At 43.4% G+C, this 23255-nt stretch overlaps 1 protein-coding gene across 4 annotated transcripts; it reads right to left on the bottom strand.

The window, feature by feature from the left end:
• Nucleotides 1-150: 150 nt before the first annotated feature.
• On the bottom strand, nucleotides 151-23048 carry BAP1 (BRCA1 associated protein 1). 4 transcript variants are annotated; one of them, XM_044451252.1, is made up of 18 exons: nucleotides 22896-22955; nucleotides 19957-19986; nucleotides 19820-19874; nucleotides 19034-19104; nucleotides 18767-18899; nucleotides 17833-17952; nucleotides 17121-17182; nucleotides 16896-17038; nucleotides 15829-15907; nucleotides 15394-15517; nucleotides 14550-14697; nucleotides 13248-13435; nucleotides 11856-11989; nucleotides 9647-10119; nucleotides 6970-7130; nucleotides 5398-5490; nucleotides 4652-4724; nucleotides 151-3711 (listed from the first exon to the last, which is right to left on the bottom strand). In XM_044451252.1, the coding sequence occupies exons 3-18, from the start codon at nucleotides 19826-19828 to the stop codon at nucleotides 3578-3580; spliced, it is 2145 nt and encodes a 714-aa protein (XP_044307187.1). In that variant the 5' UTR covers nucleotides 19829-19874; nucleotides 19957-19986; nucleotides 22896-22955; the 3' UTR covers nucleotides 151-3577. The 4 variants fall into 4 exon arrangements, with proteins under 4 accessions (XP_044307187.1, XP_044307183.1, XP_044307184.1 ...); XM_044451248.1 differs by lacking the exon at nucleotides 19034-19104 and having other exon boundaries at nucleotides 22896-23048; XM_044451249.1 differs by lacking the exon at nucleotides 19034-19104 and having other exon boundaries at nucleotides 13248-13432; nucleotides 22896-23048.
• Between the last annotated feature and the right edge of the window lie 207 nt (nucleotides 23049-23255).

The following is a 23255-nucleotide window of genomic DNA, read 5'->3' as shown; positions in this document are numbered from 1 at the left end:
TGATCATGCTAAGCGCAGTTTACTGCACCATTTCCAGTACCATACAGGCTCATACTTCAAGCCTTCCCTAGTTTCATACTGCTAAGTTTTCAAGCTAAAGCTAGGTACTAGCTAGAAAGTGATCTCATATCCAGGAATGCAGGCCAGAAGGCTTGTGCACAAGTTTTAATGTTGCAGATCTGATTAATGCCATCTTCAAAGGCATGGGGTATACATTTTATTTTTTGAACCAAAACTGGTATTTACAGTAGTTGAAACTAACAAAACAAGAGACAGGTGATTCTGTCAACATACAAAAAACGATAGTTCTACAAATCAGTATCTGTACATGTCTGCAGAGAAAGCAAATGAGATTCTGCTTTCAGCTACTCTACCAACTTCTCGAGGACCTTGAGAAGTTTGAGGCCTTCTTTTGAAGGCAGCTTGAGACCTTCCTTTGAATCCCTCTGCTTAGTATGCATTGCAGTGCAGAAGAGCAGAGTCAGCTTTGCATGCTTATGGAGTAACAGTTTAGGAAAAAGTTTCGAGAAATTCTTCCCCAAACACTGAAGCCCCATGGCCACTCACCTAGACCAAATTTGCAGTTGTGTTCTCCCGTTTCTCCCCAGTCCTAACCCACTGACACATACTGCTGTGAAGGACCATATAGCCTTACTGGCAGCTGTCAGAGGCAGGCTTTGGCTAGACAAGCACGACACAGGAGCATTGCTACTGAAAAGACAACACGAGGAGGCAGCAGCAACCACACATGGTATTATTATGACTCAGATGGCAGCTGAGGGTAAGCTCATGCTTCTGCCCTCTTCTGGCTATTGCTCAGCAGAGGTGGCAGCGTACTAGTTCCTGCTCTGCCTCACAGCAAAGCTTCAGCTACAAGGACCAACTTAAAGGTAAGACCAATGCTCTGTTACCAATCAGTTACCCTTAGTATCAGCATTCTGCTGTCTGACAGTGCTTCAAACATTTGCTAGATTTTTTTTTAAAAGCTGCTTTTCCATGGTGTCCTCCCACACTTTTGAAATGTAACACTTATGCAAGCTCTTGTCTGCATGTGAGTGGAATTAAAGCAGGAAGAGAATGGCTTAGAAAGGCACAACTGAATTACAGGAGTTCTGTAAGCACATTCAGATGAATGCACTTACAGTATCCTTACAGTAGCCTCAATCTGGACATATACAAATCAGGAAGGCAGCCAGGCATTTGGCTTACAGTGCCTTGCAGAGTAGTGGCCTCCCTTTGGCTTTTCCACACTGTGACACTGTCCAGGGGATAGTTCTCACTCATCCACTTCACATAGCTGGGCTTCATGAAAAAGTGGCCATTGCTGAAGCACACCAATGATCAAAGCCCATCTGTAATTTTCAGAGAGGCATGTGGGAGGCACATTTTTGGCCTTGCTGCCAGACTGTGATACAAAGCCAACAGTGCACATTGCCCCATGGGGAGGCACAGTGGTGGCACTATCAGGCTGTGCAGATGCCTTTCCTCAGCAGTGGCTGGGAAACTAGTCCCAGATGGATGGACCCACATATGGGGCAACACTAGAGGAAAACCTGGTTCAAGTCACAAGGGATCTGGACTGGGACAGAGGTTTCCCTTCCAGCAGGGCAATGACTACAAACACACAGCCAGTTATACTGGAATGGTTTAGAAACAAGAACCTAGATGGCCCGGTCAAAGCCCAGACCTCAATCTGATTGAGAATCTGACAAAATTTGACAGTTGCTGTTTATTAAGTCTCAGTCCAACTTAAGAGCTGGAAATATGCCTAAACACTGTTTGGTTTAGATGAGCAAAGCTTACAGAGGCTTACCCAAAAAAGCTTCACAATTGTACTTGCTGCCAAAAGTGGTTCCCCTGGGTACTGACTTGGGGGGTTGGGGTGAATCCTTATACAACCAACAATTGCCAGTTTTGTCTCAAAGTACAAAATGGCACACCCCCCCCCAGAGCTGTATATTAAGTGCTGCCGATGCCAATTCAATCTGTTTCAAGTCCAGGTTGTAACATGAGATGTGGGAAAGTCAAAGGGTGTGTGTGTGTGGAATATTTCTGCAAGGCATTGTAAGTGCATGCACTTGTCCCTTTAGCTCTACTCCTGGGCAGGCCAGCAACTGCAACTCCCATCATCCCTCATCACTGGTTATGGTGCCTAGGAATGATAGGAATTGCAATCTAACAATAGCTGGCATGCTACAGGTTGCCCACGACTGCCATGGGGCATATCATGCAATTAACAGCAACTTCAGTCTAGCATTATTTAACTTCTTTAAAAGGTGGTTTTCTTCAGCAACTTAGCAAAGACAAGCAGCTTTCCAAGAGAAGCTGAAACTAGAGCTTACCAACCTCTAGCTCAGAAGAGGGAAATCATCTGAAAAGCTGCCATTATTCAGATCATGTTGTGTTCATAGCATCCACATAGACAGCATATCAAGAAGCATAATCATGTTGCAAGGCCTACATCAGGAGTGGGGAGAAGGCAGATTGATATCCACTGGTCAGAGTGAGTTGCAGCAGAGGGGAAAGTGTTTCGTTCTGATTTACAATCATTTAATAATAACCAAATGCCCTTTTCCCCATCTAAAGTCAGCTGCTGAAATCAAGAAAGCCTGAGGTAAATGGGAATAAAATTTCTGAATGGCCAGTTCTGTTCTGACTTTGAAATCAAAATCTGAGGCTGAGAATGTGCTCAGCAGCACCATGTCCTTGAATTCTAATTCTGACTTCTGCACTTCACTCTGGTTACTGGAGCTTGGCATTCAAGTAAAAGAAATAGGTTGCCCACCCCAGTCCTACACCACTATACCCTGCATGTAACACTGTGTCCTCACAGCACAAGGCCTTACCTGGCACATACACAGCCCAGCATGGAAACTCCCCTCCCTGCTCCAGCAACAATGGAGAAACCACCAGGAGAAAAGTGAACAGGGCTGATACTGACTTTGAAGACCTGCTGCAAAGAAACCCAACTTGCATGTGGCCTGCTCAATGGATTCAGGTCTGTGACCAGCTGCAGCCTATTACAACAATAATAATATAGCTCAGGAGAGAAAATATATACACATTTTAATACAGAAAATAGATATGTGCCTCCATGAAGTGTACAGAGCCAAAGCACTGAAAGGAACAGTACACAGCTAATTCCTACTCTCTGGGAAAACTGAACCCAACACTGAAACAATTCTGGCTGCAGTGCTCCTCAAGAGAGCAGAGATTTGGCCTGTCCCTTTCTAAGGTCTATACAAAGCCACTGAGAATGCCATCGGCAACTGCAAAATATACTGCAGAGGGATTCAGGACACGGAGCAGTGCCGTGCCAAGAGGTCTCTCGAGTGATCCTGGTCCTTACGCTGCAGGAATGCCCATGTTGCAACCACCAGTGGGGCAACACTAAAGCCCAGATGAACACAAGCGGGTTTGTGTGTAACATGACACTAACACTGATGATTTGAACAGAGAAGTTCAGTGCAAAGCGCCTCTCCAGAGCACTGCCCAACTGCCAGGGAAGTGCCTGAAAAGTGCGCCAGGTCACCAAAGTGGCAAGCGGAGCACGCCAAGGGCTGTCCAAAGGTTGATGTTATTGACGTTTGGCTTTGTAAGGTCGGGAACGTTTCCGCCGGTCAGGCTTCCGTTGTTTGTGGAGCCGTCCTATGCTGACCCCTTGCCGTCTACGTACAGAGATGTTCTGCTCGACAAGGCTTGCCAACATGCCTGCAGGAAGGAAGTTTGGAAGGTTAGGTGAAGAGAAACAAATCAAAATAATTATGTTTTTCCTCCCTTTTCCAATAATTTCAAAACATGGTTTCACAGAATATGTTAGTCTACTAAGCAAACACTGTGCTACCTACAAGCCTAGCAGATTTTCTGCAATATGTTAACCAGCACTTTCCAGGCTAAATTTCTCTTCCATCACAACAAATACTGCTCTTGAAAGAGCCATGAGAGGCTTCCTTAATTTTCCCTGTAACGAATCAATGACTAAGTCTTAGAAATTCTGTACCATCATTGTGGGCTTAGTAGTTTACGTTGAACACCATATTCAGCACAAGTGCACAATCAGATTACAGAAGGCAAAACAGAATTTTAAATTAACATTTAATTTGGGCTACAATACTGAACACACATACATGGATATAAATATTACTGAACTCGATGTAACATATCCTGGGTAAATACCTTAGGACTGAGGGGTTAGTGACTGGGTTGCCATGCCATGCTAGGGTGAGTGGGTCAAATGTGTTGTGTGACCTCCAGTTTCCCTTGGAATTGTGGATAAGCCACCCATGTGCTCAGTTGAAGTGTGCCACAGCTGAACAGCAGGGAAGGAAAGGCTGTTTCCCCCAGTGTGCTGGGTGTCCCCAGCAATAAAAGCTGGAGGACTGAAGGAGGGGGTTGAGGTGGTGATCAAGGATCCCTGCTATGCCTAAATCCTTAGTAAGGCACAGCTGGGCCACCCCCAACCCCAGCAACTTTCAGCCCAGGGTGACTTCAAGTGTTGTGCAAACCTGCCCAGTGTGTAAGAAATGCTGCCTTTTCAGAAGACACATCTGTAAAAAGGAACTTTCATTCCCCACCTGAGAATCAACTGCACCCCACTTTTTCCCACTCAAATCTTTCTTCTGGTGCCATGACCACTCAAGAGGCAGCTCACCTTCTTGTGCCAGCATGGAGATAAAGGTGCAAATGAATTCATCATAATTATGAGTTCTTCTCTGGTCATCAATCTAAGCAGAAAAGTCAGAAATATGGGAAAGCAATAGCCATTCAACAGTTGTGTCCAAAGTCACATCAGGATTACCAAAAGAGCCAACTCAGTCTGCACTGTATTAAAACAAAGGCAGGAAGAGCTCAGGCAATCATAGCTGGGGCACACTAGTGCCCCGCTAAACAGGCAAGACAACAAACTTCAAATTTCTCCTGTTTTTGGCAGATGCCGTGGTAGTAAGAGACAATATGTTGAATCCAGCATGAACCTCCCATGGAAGGAAGAGCTCTCACATCCATGGCAGGGATCTGATCCAGAGGGGGAAAAGAGCAGGCCACATTTGTTGATTCCCTCCCTTGCTGTGCAATCTGCTCTGGAAGGCTAGGGGACCAACAAGAATATGTGGGAGAATTCTGAGTTGAATTTCACTCAGGAGCTGGAGGAACAGAAGCTGGATATAAACCAGTTTTCCAGCTTCAGATGCTGCCCAAATGCTTTCAACCCAAATTTAACCAGGCTCAAAAACAGGCAGTGACTTAGCATGCATGGGCTCTTGGTACATCTGGATCCTTTTAACTGCTAGTCTGAATTCTCCTCCTTTCTTGCCAAAAAGTATAGTCATGATGAAGTACTGAAAAGGCACTCCAGGATTATTCTCCCCACACCAAGCACTGAAACACTCACTAGCATACCTTGAACTTCTTCCTTTTCTCTACTTCCTCCTTTAAACAGGCTTCATAATTAGCAATTTCAGCCTCCACACACTTCAACAGCGCCAGCAGTTCCTACAGGAGCCAAACAGGGACAATGAGAGTCCTGCCAATCTCCCGGAGCACACCTCACTAGCAGCAAAAGCAGGACAAGTGCTAGCGCTACTACTGGGAAGAATCCACCAATCACCCTGAAACACCAGAAACATATCATCGCTTCAGCAGTGGACTGAGTACCATCTTGTAATTAATCTAGTCAAAAAGACTAAATAGCCCAAATACAGTCCCATATCAGGAGAAGCTGTTCTACCAAACGGGAGCGAAACAAAGAGCTCATTAGATTAATTATCACCAATATCAGGGTAGGTAATTAAACCAAAAACATTCATTTAAACAAGTCCACAGATCTTCAGAGTATCCTAAGCATAATTGTAATAAACCCTTAATATCTAAGAACTCTTGCTACAAACCAAGATCAATTTTGGCTTTTTAAAAAAGCAGCTTTGAAGAGCAAAGATTTATGATACTTTCTCTCAATCTGTATCAGGCAGTGATGCAGACTGTACAATATCTCCTCCAAAGAGATGCCTATTTCAAGAAATTATTCTCTGATGGGTATTGTACAATGATACTGCTGAGTAAATCTCTTCCCCAAACATAAACACCAAGCTTTCAAAATGAAATAAAGTTATCAACACTCCAATTGGAATATTTTGTGCTCGTTTATCATTTGGTGCTTTGGCAAGTCTGGGAAGTACTTGGCCATTTGTTCCAAGTGACAAGACTGGAAGACGTGCCTCACAATGCTCCGTAAACATCTGGTCAAAAGCTATATATGAACAAAAGGGCCAAGTGAAGGACAGAAACCTGCATCAAGCAGCCAATCTCCACGTTAGCCCAACAGCTTTTTCTCAGCTTGCATTCTTGAAATTTTCACTGTAATTTCTGGCACCTTGCAGCTGAGTTACAACTCTTTAGCTTACACACACACACACACACACACACACACCTGTAAAATTCCACCCCCAATTCTACCAAAGCCGTCTCACTATTTATTACTGGGATATATTCAGATGTCTGCTAAGTACATGTCTAGGTCCCACAGTCTGTGCACTGCTGCCTCCAATTTTCATTGGTTGCTGCTAGCAGGACACAAGAATTGGTGGGGAAGCCTCGAGTCGAGTGCAGGTATACATTTCACAGGACCCCTTATCTCTGGCTGCATCAAGAAATAGAGCATTACTATCCAAGCATCATAAATACATGTTTTGAAGTAAAGCTGCCAACCCCCAGGTTTCTAGCCACAGGTAAAAGATACCTTTAATGAAAAGCGGATCCCTTCCCTTTTTCATCTGCCCTGTGGCTCACAAAAACTCAAGAATCAACCGTCAAAAGGCAAGGCTGACATCAATCATTCCGGCACCATCTACTCATGAGCAAGGCTCGGTCTGCTTGTCGGATGGTCACAGCAGAATCCAAAGAAAAGGCTGGCACCCGAGTTCAGCTGCTACCATGCCCTGCCATGGCGTGACTGCTGTGCAGCAGGGCACTTACTTTAGGAGAGTATTTTTCCCCACCGGAGGGATCATTAGACCTGCCAATTCCAGCCTTCTCCTTGCTGTCATGCGGCTCATTTGAATCCCTCTCTTCTAGTTTTACAGTGGACTGAACCTCTTCACTTGATTTGCTTGAAGGACCGGTGCTTTTCCCTGCATCTGGTGCAAATGGAGGTGACAAGTAGAAAAAAAAATTAAACACAGGCAGTATGTACATGAGCAAAAGTTTGAAAACATGAGCATATGATCATGTTTCTTCTCCCAGAAGGATCACACACCCAATCTAAGGCTCACTCTTGAATTGAAAGAGTAATCCCTAGCCTCTTGCTGAGTTGCTAAAACCTCAAGCAGCTCTGAAGAGCAGAGAAGAATTTCCACTCAGAGCACTCCAAGGCTATACTGACATGAACAAATCAGCACAGCACTGGAAACTTCTGCATATATTACCCATAAGCACATGCTACAATATTGTTTACACAGTTTGAGGAGTCCAAAATTCTGTTTTGCTCTATTCCTAAAAGTGCTACAAAACCTCCACCCCTCAAAAAAAATTTTTTTTAAACACAAATTTTCCCCAAAGGCTGCTTTGCTCTTTTCTGAAAAGCTAAACAAAAAGACCTTTACATTATGAAACATTTTACTTTAGAATATAAAGCAAGGCATTTATATAGTACTACCCAACAATCTACTCTGAAACCATCTCTGAAATCCATGTAGTAAGACGACTAAGGATCTAAAGTGCCTAGAAATAACGAACCCATGTGGAAAATGTTTAATCCTCTCTGAAACATTTCCAGTTTAGTTATTTCTTCCATTATTAAAATTATTGATCTATTGTAAATTTCACTGACAGAGATTTAGGGAGGATCCAAGACATGGTTCAGTTTTTTAACATGATTTTTAACATATCATTATCATAAGATGGAAGAAAACTTGCATTCTTGACAGTTTAGTCTTCTTTCCACATAATCCTGTTTTCGGGCTTGCAATCAATTACTGCAGTTCTAAGCTTAAACCCACATGTGGAAAAAAACACAGGTTATTTTATTTATTTATTTATTTAAACAACTTATATGCTGCCCCATCGCATGAGCCTCGGGGCAGTTTACAATCTGTTATCCTGTCATGGGCAGCTAACATAATGTAACGGCATTATTCTGTCTATGCTTCTCCTTTAAAAAATAATTATGTAGTTTTCAGTCTATGGAAGTCACTACCAAAGTTTTAATAACGTTCTCAATTAGACCTCACACTAAGGAACAGTGCCTCAGCTATAAAGGCACTCTGCCAACTGCTGCCACCAGAACAACTGGGAACAGGTTTAAGAAGTTCTCTGAGGGTGCAATCCCATTGATTCCTGCTGCCGAGCTGTGGCACTTCGGAGACAACAGAAGGAGAACCCAACCGTGTCCGGAGGCCCTATCCCCGTTCCCTTCTCTCCCGGCTCCAAGGTGGTTGGGTTTTTTTTAAACCTCAGTGGAGCAGGCAGCCCAGTTCTTTCCATGGTGGCTGCAGTAGAAAGGGATCAGCATACAGATCCCAAGATCCAGGGCAGAGCTGTTTCCAAGGTCAAATCTGAGTATCCAAAGTATCCTATGGCCCCTAGATGCTGCCTGGAGCCATGGGATCACTCCCCAGACTTCTTCACAGTGGTGCACAGCAGTCTACCCCGCCTCCATTTATTTCTGCCGCTTCTGGCTTTTGGGATGATTTCAAATGATTCAGGGACTACTTGCTGAAGTTCCCTCTGGTCAGATATAAAATAGAAAGCCAATATGTGTTACAATTTGGCCGCTCATAAATTTACCATGTTTGATACCATGTTTGACATTTAAATATAAATATCAAATATTTACATTTACCCCATTTGATATTTAAATATTTTAATAAGCAAAATAATGCACTAATTTTTTTAAAAAATAGCTTATTCCAAAAATTATAAATTTAGTAACCAAGCTTAAAATAATTTGAAAATGTTATGAGCAATAATTTGAAAATAGTGTTATGCACAAACAAAAGCTAATTTATGTTCTTAAAGCAGTCTTCTCCAATTTGGAGCCCACAAGTTGCTTTGGACTACAGTGCCCAGCATTTTTGCTCACAGGCCATGCTGCCTGAGGTTGATGGAAGCTCAAGTCAAAAATCTCTGGAGGGCATCAGATAAGGGAAGGTTGCACTAAAGTAACCCAGTGACTTAAGTTCTTTAAAGAGCACTGAAAAAAATAAGTACTGCTTTTCAATTTTTCCCTACAGAGTTTCTATTTTTCCCTGCAAAAACAATCCTTCCTGCAAAAAGGGTTTTTCCCCATGATTTCAGAATTTCTAAAAATTTTATGTCTAAGCTAACCTCTTGGTGGAGAGAAGAACCTTGGGAAAGGGAAAAAGAAAAAGAAGCCCTTTCTCAGCAACAAGTAGGGACAGAGTGAGGTGAGGTGGCTGTCTGATTGCCAGACCTCTTCTCTGAGACCGAGTGGCATGAGAAACTTCCAGTGGGCATGCTAAACTCATAATATGCAGTGCGAACACACAGAGTTGCTAGAAAGAATTCTGAATCCAAGCTAAGCACCTGCCATCAGCCAGTCTGATGGCACAGCACCCTCTAACAAGCCAGACCAAACTCCTCAAAGTGGGAAGGTTCTGGGAAGCACAGTCACAGGCCTCCCCCCAACCCTTACCTGTGATAGTAAGTGGGCTGAAAACACCATCCTCTGTGAGGTGCAGCAAGCCTGTGCTGATGAGGGGCCCCAAATCCCTCACAGCCCGATTGTAGCGTATACAGTCCACCCGCAGCAGGCTGTCCTCTTCCCCAAACAACACCTTGGAGATGTGGGAGGTGACGGGGCTGGAGGGACGAGTGGGATTGGCTGAGCGGATGGGGGAGCGGAGTGGGGAATTGAAGGCACTTCCAATCTCTGAAGCAGTGTCCGTGCTCTCGTTGCTGGGCGTAGGGGAGGGCTGGGACTGGGAAACAGCAGCGACTGCAGTGCCTCCACTGCTGGTCTTGATAGACAGAGGAATGGAGAGGTCCTTCTGTGTTTCCTTGAGCTTCTCAGCAAGAACATTGATGGTGTTCGGCTGTAGTATGGACAGCTGGCCATCTACACTCCCCACTAGGTGATCCTGCTTCACCTGGGCCTTCCTCTTGTAACTGTCCAAAGCCATAGAACAAGAGAAAAAGATCAGGCTGAGAAGACGGTAGGATAAGAGGAGCTGCGCAAACCTGGTCTAACAAGTCACTGGGAAGATTTAGCACATCAGTCTTCAACTGATGTACTCCAAATCAAGTACAATGAAGAACTGCAACACACGAGGAAGAGCTGCTTTCAGGGATGCAAGGAAGGCACACTTTGGGCAGTCAGGAAAGGAAGGACTTCAGTATCACATGTAGCTCTTCACAGCTCCTAAAGCATCCCAAGAGGTCTTCTCAGCCATGTGGCATGGTATTCATTTAAAAAATGAAACCACTACTCATCTCCTGTCACCTGTTTTTCTTTAAACTAGTACCAAGGTAGTCTTAATTCTGAAATCAAATTATACACATTTCTAAGGACTGCTCTTGAAGATGCCTCAGAATGATTTTGGCAGTCCACCTGTTTGTAGGTATACAAGAAAAACATTTTTATATCAATCAGCTATGCACTCATTAGTTCTGAACCCAAATTAAGGTGCTAGAACCATGTTTAATAGGCTTTCTGATCAAAGCCCATGTGTTTTTTTAAAACCCATTCCTGATCAATCTGCTTGAAATTCCTTCTATCTGGGAATATCTGAATAAAACAAGACATTCTTTCCCTTGACCACTCTTCTAAATGATCTTCCTCAAAACATGGCCTTCTTTTCAGTGCAAGGCCTTTGGGTAGGGAATAATCAATAGTTTCTTGATATATAATTGTGTTTTATTATATTCTGCTTTATCTTATGCTTAAAGTAGTGTTGTTGATTTAATTGATATCATACTGGCTGCATTTCCAGAAACATGAAAAATGATTTATTGCACTGGAGCTAGACTTATAGATATATCACATATCAAAAAGAATAATATATCAGTATCATTGCATATGTGCCATGTGAGGTATTTGTATTTTGTTGAATCATTCTATTTTACACTGCCTGGCCCCTTCCTATTCTACTCCCTCTGAAATGAAAGGATGATGAAATGATGAAAAGTACCCTCTGAAAATAGCCCACAAGTTTCAGGCAAGTCCATTCATTTAAAACTGACAGCTGATTTCACCCTGTAGGACATGCCCCCAAACTTGACAGTACCATATGCTAGGAAAAGGATGATGCAGCCATTCCCCAGACTAAAATTTGTTTTTCGGCGCCAGGCAAAGACCTTTTTATTTAAGCAACATTTTAAATGCTAACACAACTGAATTTTATCTGGCCAGGGCGGCTTATTTTATAATGTGTGTTTTAAATTATGATTATTTTATATGGATATTTTAACTTATTGTTTTATCTAGTGTTGTAAGCCGCCCCGAGGCTTCGGCGAATGGGGCGGCATAAAAATGTTTTAATAAATAAATAATAAATAAATAAAATTTGCCGATCTGGCAATAGGCAAATAAAGAAAAAAACAGTTACACATTCTACCATATAGCTCTCCACCCAGACAGCTCAGGGACAGAGTACATAAAATGATCTGTGTCACTTAATCCTTGCTCCTTATGTTGACTCCCATTAGGACCTCTCCGGTTCTCCTCCTACCAGGGAATTGTAGGTCAAAGCCAAATATCACAGAAAAGCCCCCATTCCCCCACCCCCTCAAGCATCATTAATGCAGCGTTTTAGAAAGCAACTCTCCCACCTTCTTGAACTATTTCCTGCCTACAGAGAAGCAAGGAGAGAAGCGCCCACCAGAGACCAGGGCCTTGCCTTTACCTCATGGCAGCATTGGCATTGCACACTTCCTCTTCCTCTTCCTCATCGTAATCATCCTCATCATCAGAGTACTGCTGGGGCTGCCGTACAGGGACCCTGCTCCGGCCCACTCCTGCTGCAAGGTCCTCTTCCTCCTGCAACACATAGCAAGCATCTGTCTTTGGAAAACATCCCAGGAATTGCATCTGGGAGAATCTTCTGCTGAACAAACACCCATCTTTTAAGAAGCAGAGTTGCACAAAGAAGTGTCTATGGCTGCATTCTCACCTGCGCCCTATGGAAGCAGCTTTCTCAGGAACCAGGTCCCAATCCTCCTGCTCAAGTGACTTCTAGGCCCACCAACCGACACAAATGAAAGCCAAAAAAAAAAAATAAAAGGCAGGAAAGAGTAGGTTTCCTTTATCCCATGTGAAAAAATTCTGCAATTGTACAGACCAGACATGCTTTGGATAATTCAAGGCCCATCACATAATCTATCATAAACTATTCAGAGTTTTTTGTTTTTTTCAAAAGATGCTATTGGTCGTTTTACCAAAGCTGTTTAGCAAAAGGCTTGTCTCGTTCTGATGGCTTCTGCAATGGCAGTACACTTCCAAGTATTTTCTTCACTGTGAATTTTCACCCATGAATTCCTTGTCAGATTATCAGATGAATCTGCAGCCATGAAAATCTGTCAGGCGAGTATGGGGGTGAGACAGCTGCACTCCGCTTCAGCATTCCCCAATACAGATTTTTGGATTACAATTTTATCAGCCCCAAGCAACATGACCAGTGGCCACAGGTGATGGCGGGACCTGTAGTGTAGAACATCTGGAAGGAACCATGTTGGGGTTCCACTCTGGGGCTGCTCCACTCTGTAACCACACTCTGATCTGACTGAGAGGTTCCGTGGAACTCTATGGAGCACACTGAAACACTAATGCAGGAAAGCTCTAAAATGTACACCAAGGAATTCTGACTTGTGAACTAGAAACCCTTCTTAAACATTTGCACAAAACCTGAAGGACGTGCAGCCACTGCCAACCAGCAAATCAAAAACTACAAAAAGCATGAAAGTCCCTAAAGGCAGCATGACTTCCCTACACCAGAGGGGTCCCTCAAGTCTTCCACTAAAGCCTTGTCAAAGCAATGCTTTCTACAAGACCCCAGGTTTTTTCTTCAAGACTAACTATGTATATTAGCTACACAAATTCCAACTTGTAGGACTTTTGCTGCAGAATTTTACACATGATGAGGCAGTACCCTACATGTAAATGTGCAAGCATGCACAACCCACTGAAATGCAACTTTGGAAGTGCAGGAGCTGTGATTACGAAAAGAAAGCACAAATCGTGAAGCCTGCACTCACTCAGATGGAAAGCAACAACAGTAATGCTCAAAAATCTCACGTACTTGCATGGGTGACTTGGCATAGTTGTGATTATCCAGGAAAGCTGGCAGCCTCTGCACAATTGGGCTGGGATTTGATAGTGCCCCATTTATACTGCTCACAGGCAGCTTACTGCCCAGCTTTGACTTGCTTGGAGGACTCTGGGTTGAGGCAGGCTGATCTTGGCCACCAGAATCTTCAGGACGCTCTGCTATACACATATATCATCATCACTATTATATTATTTATTATTTATTTATTTAAAACATTTTATGCTGCCCCATCGCAACAAAGCCTCGGGGCGGCTCACAACAAGAACAAAACATAACAAATTGTACAATAAAAACATTAAAACCCGGTGCATCTCGGCTTAAAAGATTTAAAATCCTATAAAGAACCAATAAATTAACAATTAAAATAAGTTTTAAATAAAAAGGTCTTAGCCTGGTGCCGAAAAACATATTACTATATATTATGATGAATAATATCAGAGGCAACTCCTCCAACATTACTTGACTAAGTACATGCTTATTTCTCCAAAAAGAATGAGATTCACACTATCCTATTTGCTAAGCACTGTTTTCCAGAACTCCTTACCCCAGATCCAACAAACTCAAGTAGAAGCATTTAAGGTAGGCAGATATGTCTACAATTTGCCCTCGCTGGATTAAGATGAAGGGCAAAGTCTGCATTTTTCTGGCAAAGCTGATCCTGAATAAACTAAAGCTTTAGAATAGGGATGGGCAATATTCTTGCTCTTAAGGACCACATGTGACTACAGCCCATGGCAGTAGGGCCTAGCCACCCCCTGCCCCCGAGACAGAGACATTCTCACTAAAGTACATATAGAAGCTCTCTCCCTGTCACTCTGCTCCCAAACTGGAGCTTTCTCTAAGCTTAATGGGGGTGGGGGAGAACAAATTCTGGGGGGTAGGATTTAAGATACCCTCCCTGGGCAGGAAGGACACAAAAAGGTCCCACTGGATCAGGCCAAAGGCCAATCTAGCCCAATTCTGTTCACACAGTGGCCTACCCAATGCCCTCACGGGAAGACCCACCCCACTTCCCCTCGTGCTCCCCAGCAACTGGCATACAGAGGCATTCTCTATGCTTCTGCTATTGGCAATAACAGTATCTCGCCCCGAGAAACTACACAGCATAGCACGGCATCTACCTCTGGCCTGAGAGCATCAGCAGGCCAGAGGGCTGTGGGCTGCTCCACGCGCTTTTCAAGTCACCTCCTGAGCATGGTTCTTTGTTCATATGATGCCTCTGGAACCCAAGCAAACATGCCACCTACTTGTTCAAACAGAGCGAGTTCATACCTGTCTGAGTGCTCTCTTGGCCCAACTGCACTCGCCCCAGTTCCAGTGGAGTGTAGGTCTTGCTGTTCGCTGACTTGGGCTCCTCAGCAGGCTGGGATTCCTGAGATTTCTGGGTGTGGACAAGCTCTGGTTGAGTCACTCTGATCAACTTAAGTGGAAGCGGGGAAAAGGAAGAAGCTAAGCAATTCACAAAATAAAGATACAACACCAATAAGCCATGAAGTTCCCCAGACCACAAGCCAGTGTTCATTAGCACAGCTCCTCTCTAGTGGAACAGTACCCCAGGGTCCTATAAAATGGTAAACGGTACTCCTAGTGTACTACATTAGTGCCATGTCTTCATGCTACTACTAAGTCCATTCGATTATTTCAGAAGAATCCTGGTTTTTCAGTCAAGCATTAGGGAGCCCATCCACTCCTTAACATGAATTTCCCTAGTTCTGACACTGAGTATTTGTTCTTAGGGCTTTCATCTTTTAGATTCAAGAACCTCTCAAGGTCCAATTGTTTCTGCCTTAGAAATATTTCTAATTCATAAGCCAGTTATGCAGGACAAGAAGGAGAATTATGGCGGAATATCAATAACAGAGAAAGCACAGAAGGATCACAAAGATCCTACCCCCCACTCCCCCGTTGCCCCACCCAATGTCAAGTTCTATGTAGAAGAATCCTTTGGGCCCCTTTCACTACTCCTGAAATACTAAAAGTGAAAAAGCTGCCCACAATCGGAGAGCCCAACTTTACCTGGAGATCTGAACAGAGAAATACAACACCTGTTTCTACTGCCAGATGCAATCAGGACAAGAGGTCTGATCATTAGGTCCTTTCCCCTGCTCTACTTTACCTGCTGCAATGCTTCCAATACAGTTTGTCGGTTCATCTTCAATATATTCAGCTTGGATTCATACTTCATCCTCCTGTCAGGCACCACTGCCATCAAGTTAAAGCGGATGTCATGATATGGCTCCCTGTGGAAAAAGAATATCTTGCACTAGGCATTTTAATGCTAAATATCGGCCGCAGAATCTCTCCCTGGGTCAGCATAACATGACCCTAATGCCAGTTTAACATCACAGCTTGTAGCAGCAGAGTGTTTAATCTGTTAGAATGCTTTATTTCCTGTAACTGTTGGGGTGTGGCAAGTCTTTGGATCCGAACATATCACCTGGGCCAACGCAGACTCTATAGGAGTGCACAAAAAAGGAGTGGCTCCTCTCGGGTACACCTCCAAAACTGTGACACAATCCCCTACCTAATATTCATTGTTCAAGGCATTTACCCTGCTGTAGCAAGTCCGATCCTCTCCATGATAACTCTCCTGGCTTTGTCTGTCCATTCCTCATCTTCTGCCCAGGGCCCTGAAAAATCAAGGAAAGACAAATGTGGAAATATATAGGGAAGTTCGTAACTAGCTGATATGTTCATTAGGCGGATTTTTCCTCCCACACAAACACCGCAGCGAATAGTTTTACCTGTACATTACAGAAAGAATCATGCTTGGGAATGAGATAACCTCAGGTTACTATGTAGATCATGGTTAGATTCTGAGTCTTACATCCAAAGTTAACTCATAGAAGACACCAAAATCAATTCCTGAAATTGTTTATCTCAGCCTTATCTATATAATGGGTTAGCAAAAGAAGGAAAAGCACAAAATACATTCCAATTGAAAACAGACATTTCTCATCCCAACTTTAACCCAGTGCTTTCTGTTTCCCATCCATTCCCTAAAAGAATAAGATATTCTCTCCATTCTCATATAAGCAAAGCAAAATTAAAAAGCTGCAACAAAATATTAATGCTTCTATGTATGTTATTTGTCCAGATAATCCTTGCCTCCAGATGATCATGACTAAGGCATCATCTCATCTCTGTGTTCCCAAGCCTTTTCTAACTTGCCGACGTATTACTCTTTCTCCGTTGTCTCTCTAAATAATCAAGCCTTCCTTCCTTCCCCACCTGTATGTGTTTATTTCAATCAAAAGTTTAAGCAAAGTGAGCTGGGCGCACGAGGCAGCTCGCTTGGAGATCGTTTTCTCAGAGTGAGCACACCGCTGCCTCCCTGCACATGGGGTGAGGTAGGTGGTGGTGGGTGTGCGCACGGCCACATGCGCAGTGGGTCCAAATGGCCATCGCGGGCTGGGGCCGGCCCCCGGGCCATAGTTTGAGGACCCATGTTCTAGATAGTATAGCAAGACACTTATTTATTACTGAAGAGACATTCCTAAAGAGATTTGTTAAAATTGAGGGTGAAAATATGTTAGCGTGTAAAAACACTGCCAAACCTATGTAACCTCATTACAAAGCAATCTCAAATAGCTACAAGCACAAGGCAACATGCCTTACCATGGTCAATGGGATAAACTTTCAAGCCATCCAGTTCAAAGAGACGCCCCTTGATGGGAACATAGCTGACAAAATGGAAAGCCTCCATGGTCCGCACGGCACTGATCCCGTTCTGTTTTTCCGGCAAATGCCTGGGCTCTGGCCTGCCGAGAGGACACACACCCAAGCAGTCAGGGTAGAGGTGGCCCACTTCACAGCAAGGTGCTCTGCTGTCACTCCACTTACCTAGCATGACTGTTGTGTGCCTTGGCCAGTTCTGGGGCATTTCCAATAGCATAGCCTTTGCTCTGTTGGAGAAAAGCAGAGCAAAAAGTGAAGACAAACTCTGTCAGGATTGCATAAAGCTTTATTGTCACTTGAGTCCCCAATGCTCTCTGCCCCGATGCCCATCATTCTCTCTGCTCAGGTGCAGAACAAAGCCAACCCACCAATTTAATTTAGAGAGACATAACTGGAAACTGCTCTCCTTGAGTTAAGCAAAGCTCATTTTAAAACAATGTGCATAAGGTTTTGTTTCGAGGCTTCAACCCCCATTTGACCAAATGAGAAACGGATATCCTCTAAATGGCTTTCTAAGTTTGCCAAATGTCTAGAACCATTATCCACTGTTAATCTATAAACAGGCTGTGTGTAGAGCTTATAGACTCAGTCCTCTGCAACATCCACTTTATTCCATTTTATCATGTTTCTCCAAGAGAATAACCTTAGTTTATGAGGCCTCCCCTCAGTACTTCCTGCTCCTGTGCATCAGATCCCTCTTCTTTCATAATTATATTGACAAACATGCCTAAGTTTCCTTAAGCTATAAGGATGGACAAGAAATTGGGGAAGAGATCAAGAACGCAAGAAAGTAGGATGCTACCAATAAAGATTTTACAAAGGCATCTTAAGAGATCAGCTGTTTGTCCCCTCCTGTCTACACTCCACTGCATCATACCTCTGGATTAAATCCTTTGGTGAATTCCTTCATTCGGCTCAGAGTTGGCCCCAGATCCACACTGCTGCAGTTCAAGAGGACACTCAGCAATGCATGTGTGGCACAAGAATTGGGAATCAGCTATTGAAGAAAGAATATTTGCATGGAATAAAAAAGCAAGGCCACCTGGTAATCAGCCAGACTAAGTAAATGCCATCCATCAGTCATGATTGTTGATCTTTTGTAGCAGCTAGCAGGACAGCTAAATATCTATTCCCACTGCACAGGAAAAAATAGAGGGTTTTGTAAATGCATGCAAGTGTTCATCAACAGATATTTTCTAGAACACTTACAGAACAAAAGATAAATATAGTATTGAAATATATAAATATCTAACTCCGGGAAGAATCAAAGAGACACTTGAGCTCATCCTCTTCTTGCAAGCTCCCCATTCCCATATGTCAACACAGCAAAGGTCAGCCTGCGCAGGTCAGTTCACAGCATGACGTCATTATGCCATTATCAAAAAAACAGGAATAACAAAGGTCACTTAAAAATGTACACCAGATGAACACTACAGCCAGAATGATTCTCTTTAGTCCCAGCCCTATCCACAACAATTAGTGAAGAACATTCAAAGTTTTATTTCCCCACTCCAGTTATGAGGATGCGCCACTCTGTACCTAAATTCTAAAATGAGGATTCCTGGAATTCAAGTTTGTTGGACTCATTTCTTTACCCTAGGAATGCCTTGAGTCACCTTATTTCAAATGGAATTCCAGTTGTGGTCTCTCAGTAATGAGAGAGAGGCACTCTGCATATGCTCAAAAGCAGGACCTTACTTATTATAGAATCAGTCCAAGGAATTCGCTTTCATTGTTACGGATAAAGTGGCTCACATTAAGTCCTGGATCTAAATTGGGATAACTTTCCTTCTGCCTCCATTTCAACTTACCTGATGAGCAAAGAACATGTTATTGACAATGTCATCATCGATTACTGATGTTTCATCTACCAGAGTAGAGACCTTCCGTCGAGATCGGCGCTCTTCAATCCATTTGAAAAGGAAAATAAATCCATACACTGGCCTGGTAAAAAAAGAATGAAAACAGCATGACAAAAGCACAGCTGCATTATCTCAACAGATGGTCTTTCACACACAGCAGCCTAAGAATTTCATGCATTTAAAACATCATCTGGGGGACCACAATTGCCAACAGACCTAGCTAGTGCAGCCAATGGTGACAGATAAGGAGAACTGTAGGCCAAAACATCTGAAGAGCTGCAAGTTGCCTACATGATTTAAACAGAAGCTGGTATTAGCAGGGAGAAATAAAGTCAATACAGTCACACTGCCAATTACTATTACAGCCTCCCTTGCCAAAGTACTCTAGACACTCCCAAATGCTGACACCTGAATGTGCAAGACAGTATCTACCTATTTTTAGTATTCACATAACAGCTTTCTGGAAAAGCCAAGAATATGGTGTAAAACATTAAAGCTAACACTAAGACTCCAATTAGTGTACCACTCTATGCTGCTGTACAAAGGATCTGCAGTAGAATCATTTCTAGGCTAGTGCTGCAGTTCAGAGGGCTGTTCAACTTAATGTGAAACCCACCTTATATTATACACTCACACATTATTATTATTATTATTATTATTATTATTATTATTATTATTATTATTATTACATTTCTATGCCGCCCCTTGCCGAAACCTCGGGGCGGCTTACAACATGCATACCACTCTTGATGCACCGGGAATGTGCTATTATATTGTTTCTCACAAGTATCTAATAAATAGTTAAACTATCTTTGGCAACAACCTTTTTTCTGTTGTCTACTGTGACATTATCATCAGCTAGCACATTAAGAATATTTGCAGCATTTCCTACGTGATGAAAGAACTTCCTCACAAATTTCAAAAACTATATCATGAGATATATATCAAAACGCAAAGGTATATTTTGCTTCCTTCCAATCAATATAATAGTTAATAGTTTACCCTTGGCATTTACTCTGCAGATCATAGATTTCTTCAACTTGCACTCCTTTAACACCTACAAAAAGACACAGCTAGAATTAGCATGAGGGAAGGAGAGGCCAAGAGGAATACAGAAATTATTGAATAGTCATACTCACCAAAATCCTCTACTAGGAGTGTGAAGAGCCCTGCAAAAGAACATGAAACAGATTTGTTACTTGCTGAGCCCACATGTATTCTGCAGAAAGAAACTTTGATTTTGGTCAAGTTAACACATTGTGAATGTTAAATACTAGATCAAAGTTATAAATTCTGCACCCAAAGTGGAATACTAAACATCTTCTTAAAAAAAAAAAAAAATAGATGCCTATTACTTCAAATCCAATTACACCATCAGAGTCAGCCTGGCAATACAGGTAACGAGAACAGCTGCCCAGGGTGAAACATTTCAAAGAGCATTATTGTACATATCTCTTTCATTACTATCTAGACATTGGTGGTTGTTCTTTCCTCTTATTGTACTTTCTGTTGCTATTTTTACTCTCCAACTCCAGTGGAGGAGCAGAAGTACATCTTCTCTGTGGCAGGAACTATTCCCGTAGCACCTAGCCAAACACCATCAATGAAGGATAACATGGCTATTTCGCTGTCCTCAGTCTGCTTAGATTGGAGGTGACCTGGTGAATCCTCATCTCAACAAGTCTGTGCATGGGGATGAGAGGTGGGCATGCACTCAGAATTAGCACAAGGCGGCAACGGTGGCTGACCCTGTAAGCAATGACCCCAACTCAGCCTGTGAGATAGGGCAGGAGTGGGAAGAGTTCCTAAGCAACTGGCTAAAGTATGAAGAAGCTATCATTTCCTAAGAAAGAAACATACCCTCTAAACCTCAGCCACTGTGAATTTATTTCAATTTGGGATGAGGTGTAAGGAGAGCAATATGGAGTAGCGTGAAAGTAGGTTCCTTTAAGACAATCTAGGACTGGGCAATATGATCATATTACACCTGTGCTTTGTCAGCTTCACTGGCATTCAGTTCCATTTCTGGGTTCACTTCAATGTGCTGGTTTTGAAGTTCTCTGCAGTTTGGGAGCAAGCACCTGACAGAATCACCTGTACATATGTACATGAAGATCTTCAGCAAAAATATTCTTCATACACAACCATGTCTAAGATGCAACTGCTGCTTTACCCGGGAAGCCACATTCTTGGTGGTAACACTACAGCTATAGAATGGTTGTCTCAGCAAAGCTTGTCTAGTGGTTACTTTCCTATTATTTCATGCACTAGGCAATGACTTCTGAATTTTCAAAGACTTCTGATGTTTTATCTCTGTGGATGGTTTTATACTGCTCTTCAAAGATTATGAATGCTGAAATAGCATGAATATTATCCTCACGTTGACATTACACCTTTTCTCCAAAAATTTTGGTGATGTACATGGAGAGATAACAACCCTATGACATAGGTTAGACTGAGAGAGTGCAACTAGTGCAAGACCACCCTGTGTGCTTTGCACCCCAAATACGGATTCAAATCTATGTAATTCCGATCCAAGTTCAGCACAGAGGAGAGGGGAGAGTCTGGGGAACAAGTGGTAGGCTGGCAGCTAATTTCCAGCATCATTAGCTCAGAAAATAAGAGAAGCTGATTTTAAAAATCAGCAAATATCTGGGACTGGGATAGGTGAAGGACTGACTTTTCTCATACTTAACTACCTATTCATTAAGATCTGAATCAGAGGCTCTTCTTAAAGAACCATCCCCCAAGGAAATGAGATAGGTGACAAATAGAAGGGTCTTCTTGGTGGTTGTGCCTCACCTTTAGAATGGGCTCCCCAAAGATGTTTGCCTGGCAACCTCATTATCAGTGTCCTAGTACCAGGCAAAGACTGTCCTATTTTCTAGGTATTTTAATATTCCCATTGCAATATTGTTGTATGTTATGGATTTTTGTACTACTAATTTTTAACATACTGTACATCACCCAGAGAGCCCTGAATTGGGCTATAAGTTGAAGTACATAAGTTTAAAAATAAACAAACAAAAAGCAGCTGACCTTATTTTCTAAGCTAACTTGAACACAAAGATGGAGAAAATTAACCATCCATGAGTGCCTAAATCTTTGCAACCTCAAACACTGGGGTCCTTCTGATGAGGATATAGAGACAAGATATCCATGTAAATAATAATATTGTGTATTTATCACAATTGTTTTCTATTGATATGTATTGCCACAACAGTGTTGACTGTTTGCAAAAGAAAGTATGATTCATCCTTGCACAAGGCACCTTTCTAAACCACCTGGTGCTAGATGTATTTTAAAGCCCTTGTTTCACTGTATGAGATTAAATATCTGGACTCTTCTTTCATATCAGCCCTGTCAAATGAACAAGTCCATTTATAGCAGGAAAAATGCATGGTAACACATCCTTTAACAATGAGAATAAACAGCAGCAACTGGGTTAGTAAAAACATAGGAGCATGAGTCTGGGAACATAAAGCAACATTTTCAGATTCAAAACCTTCTGACAATGTTTTAAGCCTAGCTTACATGCCCAGTTGTCCAGTTTGTCTTTTAGAGAATGGTGTTAATAAATGAGTCGCGAGTTCATAACTAAGTTGCAAGACCCCAGGCACTGACAGATATCTATGCCACAGCTCTTTCCCATTTTTCTATCCATTAATTCCCCCAGAACAACCTTCGTCAACTTAGCACTCTCCAGTTGTGCTGAATTTCACTTGAGGGGATGCTGGGAGTTGCAGGCTAGCACATCTGCAGAGCACCAAGGTAGGAAATCAAGCCTTAGCGGTGCAGTTATCCTGTGTCACTGGCCACTCCCCTTTTACTATCAAATGTATGAGACCATCCCGTCCCAAGCTCTCCTCCTCAGTCAGCCCCCTCACCCAGACCGACCCTGTAACGGCCTCCCCCCACCGCCACACCAAGTTCAGCATCCTAGTTCCATTCCTGGCCGGAAGGGCGGAAGCCCCCGCCCCGTCTCCACCGCTGCCGCCCCCTCCTCACTGCCCGGGGCTCAGCCTTGTCCCCTTCCTCAGGCCTCCGCCCTCGTCTCCCCCGGGCCTCGCTCGCTCACCGGGGTCGCTCTCCAGCTCCAGCCAGCCTTTATTCATCTTCCCCCGGGGCCAGGCCTCAGCGCCATGACCAGCCCCAGGCCCCCCTCAGCCAGCCGCCAGGAACTCCGACTGCCCCCCGCCGCCACCTCCGCGGGCACCTACAACAACAGGACCCTCGCTTCACGTTCAGAGCACCGCCTATTGGCTACGTCACATCAGCGCGACTCGCTGCGGGCTCGGAGTATAGAACGTCAGCGCTGACGCGGGAGTTCTGCGTAACGGGGGAAGCTGCAGCGAGAGAGGCGGCGAGGCGGCGTCGGAAAAGTTGCGGGCAGTCGTTTTCTTGCCGTGAGTGCCAGCGCTTCTTGCTTCTGCCTGCT

This window comes from Varanus komodoensis, unplaced genomic scaffold, assembly GCF_004798865.1.
Source record: "Varanus komodoensis strain SLA01 unplaced genomic scaffold, ASM479886v1 scaffold6_2, whole genome shotgun sequence".
Lineage (NCBI taxonomy): Eukaryota > Metazoa > Chordata > Lepidosauria > Squamata > Varanidae > Varanus > Varanus komodoensis.
The sequence above is the reverse complement of the archived record's forward strand: the minus strand, read 5'-3'. Positions and strand labels throughout refer to the sequence as shown.

Excerpts from the sequence above, each read along its gene's own strand:
- BAP1 (XM_044451248.1), bottom strand. The coding sequence starts at position 22,932 with ATGAATAAAGGCTGGCTGGAGCTGGAGAGCGACCCCG. Across the intron at positions 17,039-17,120 it reads GCACACAACAGTCATGCTAG|GCCAGAGCCCAGGCATTTGC; the intron begins GTAAGTGGAGTG and ends TCCTCTCGGCAG. Across the intron at positions 15,518-15,828 it reads ATCGGACTTGCTACAGCAGG|GGAGCCATATCATGACATCC; the intron begins GTAAATGCCTTG and ends CTTTTTCCACAG.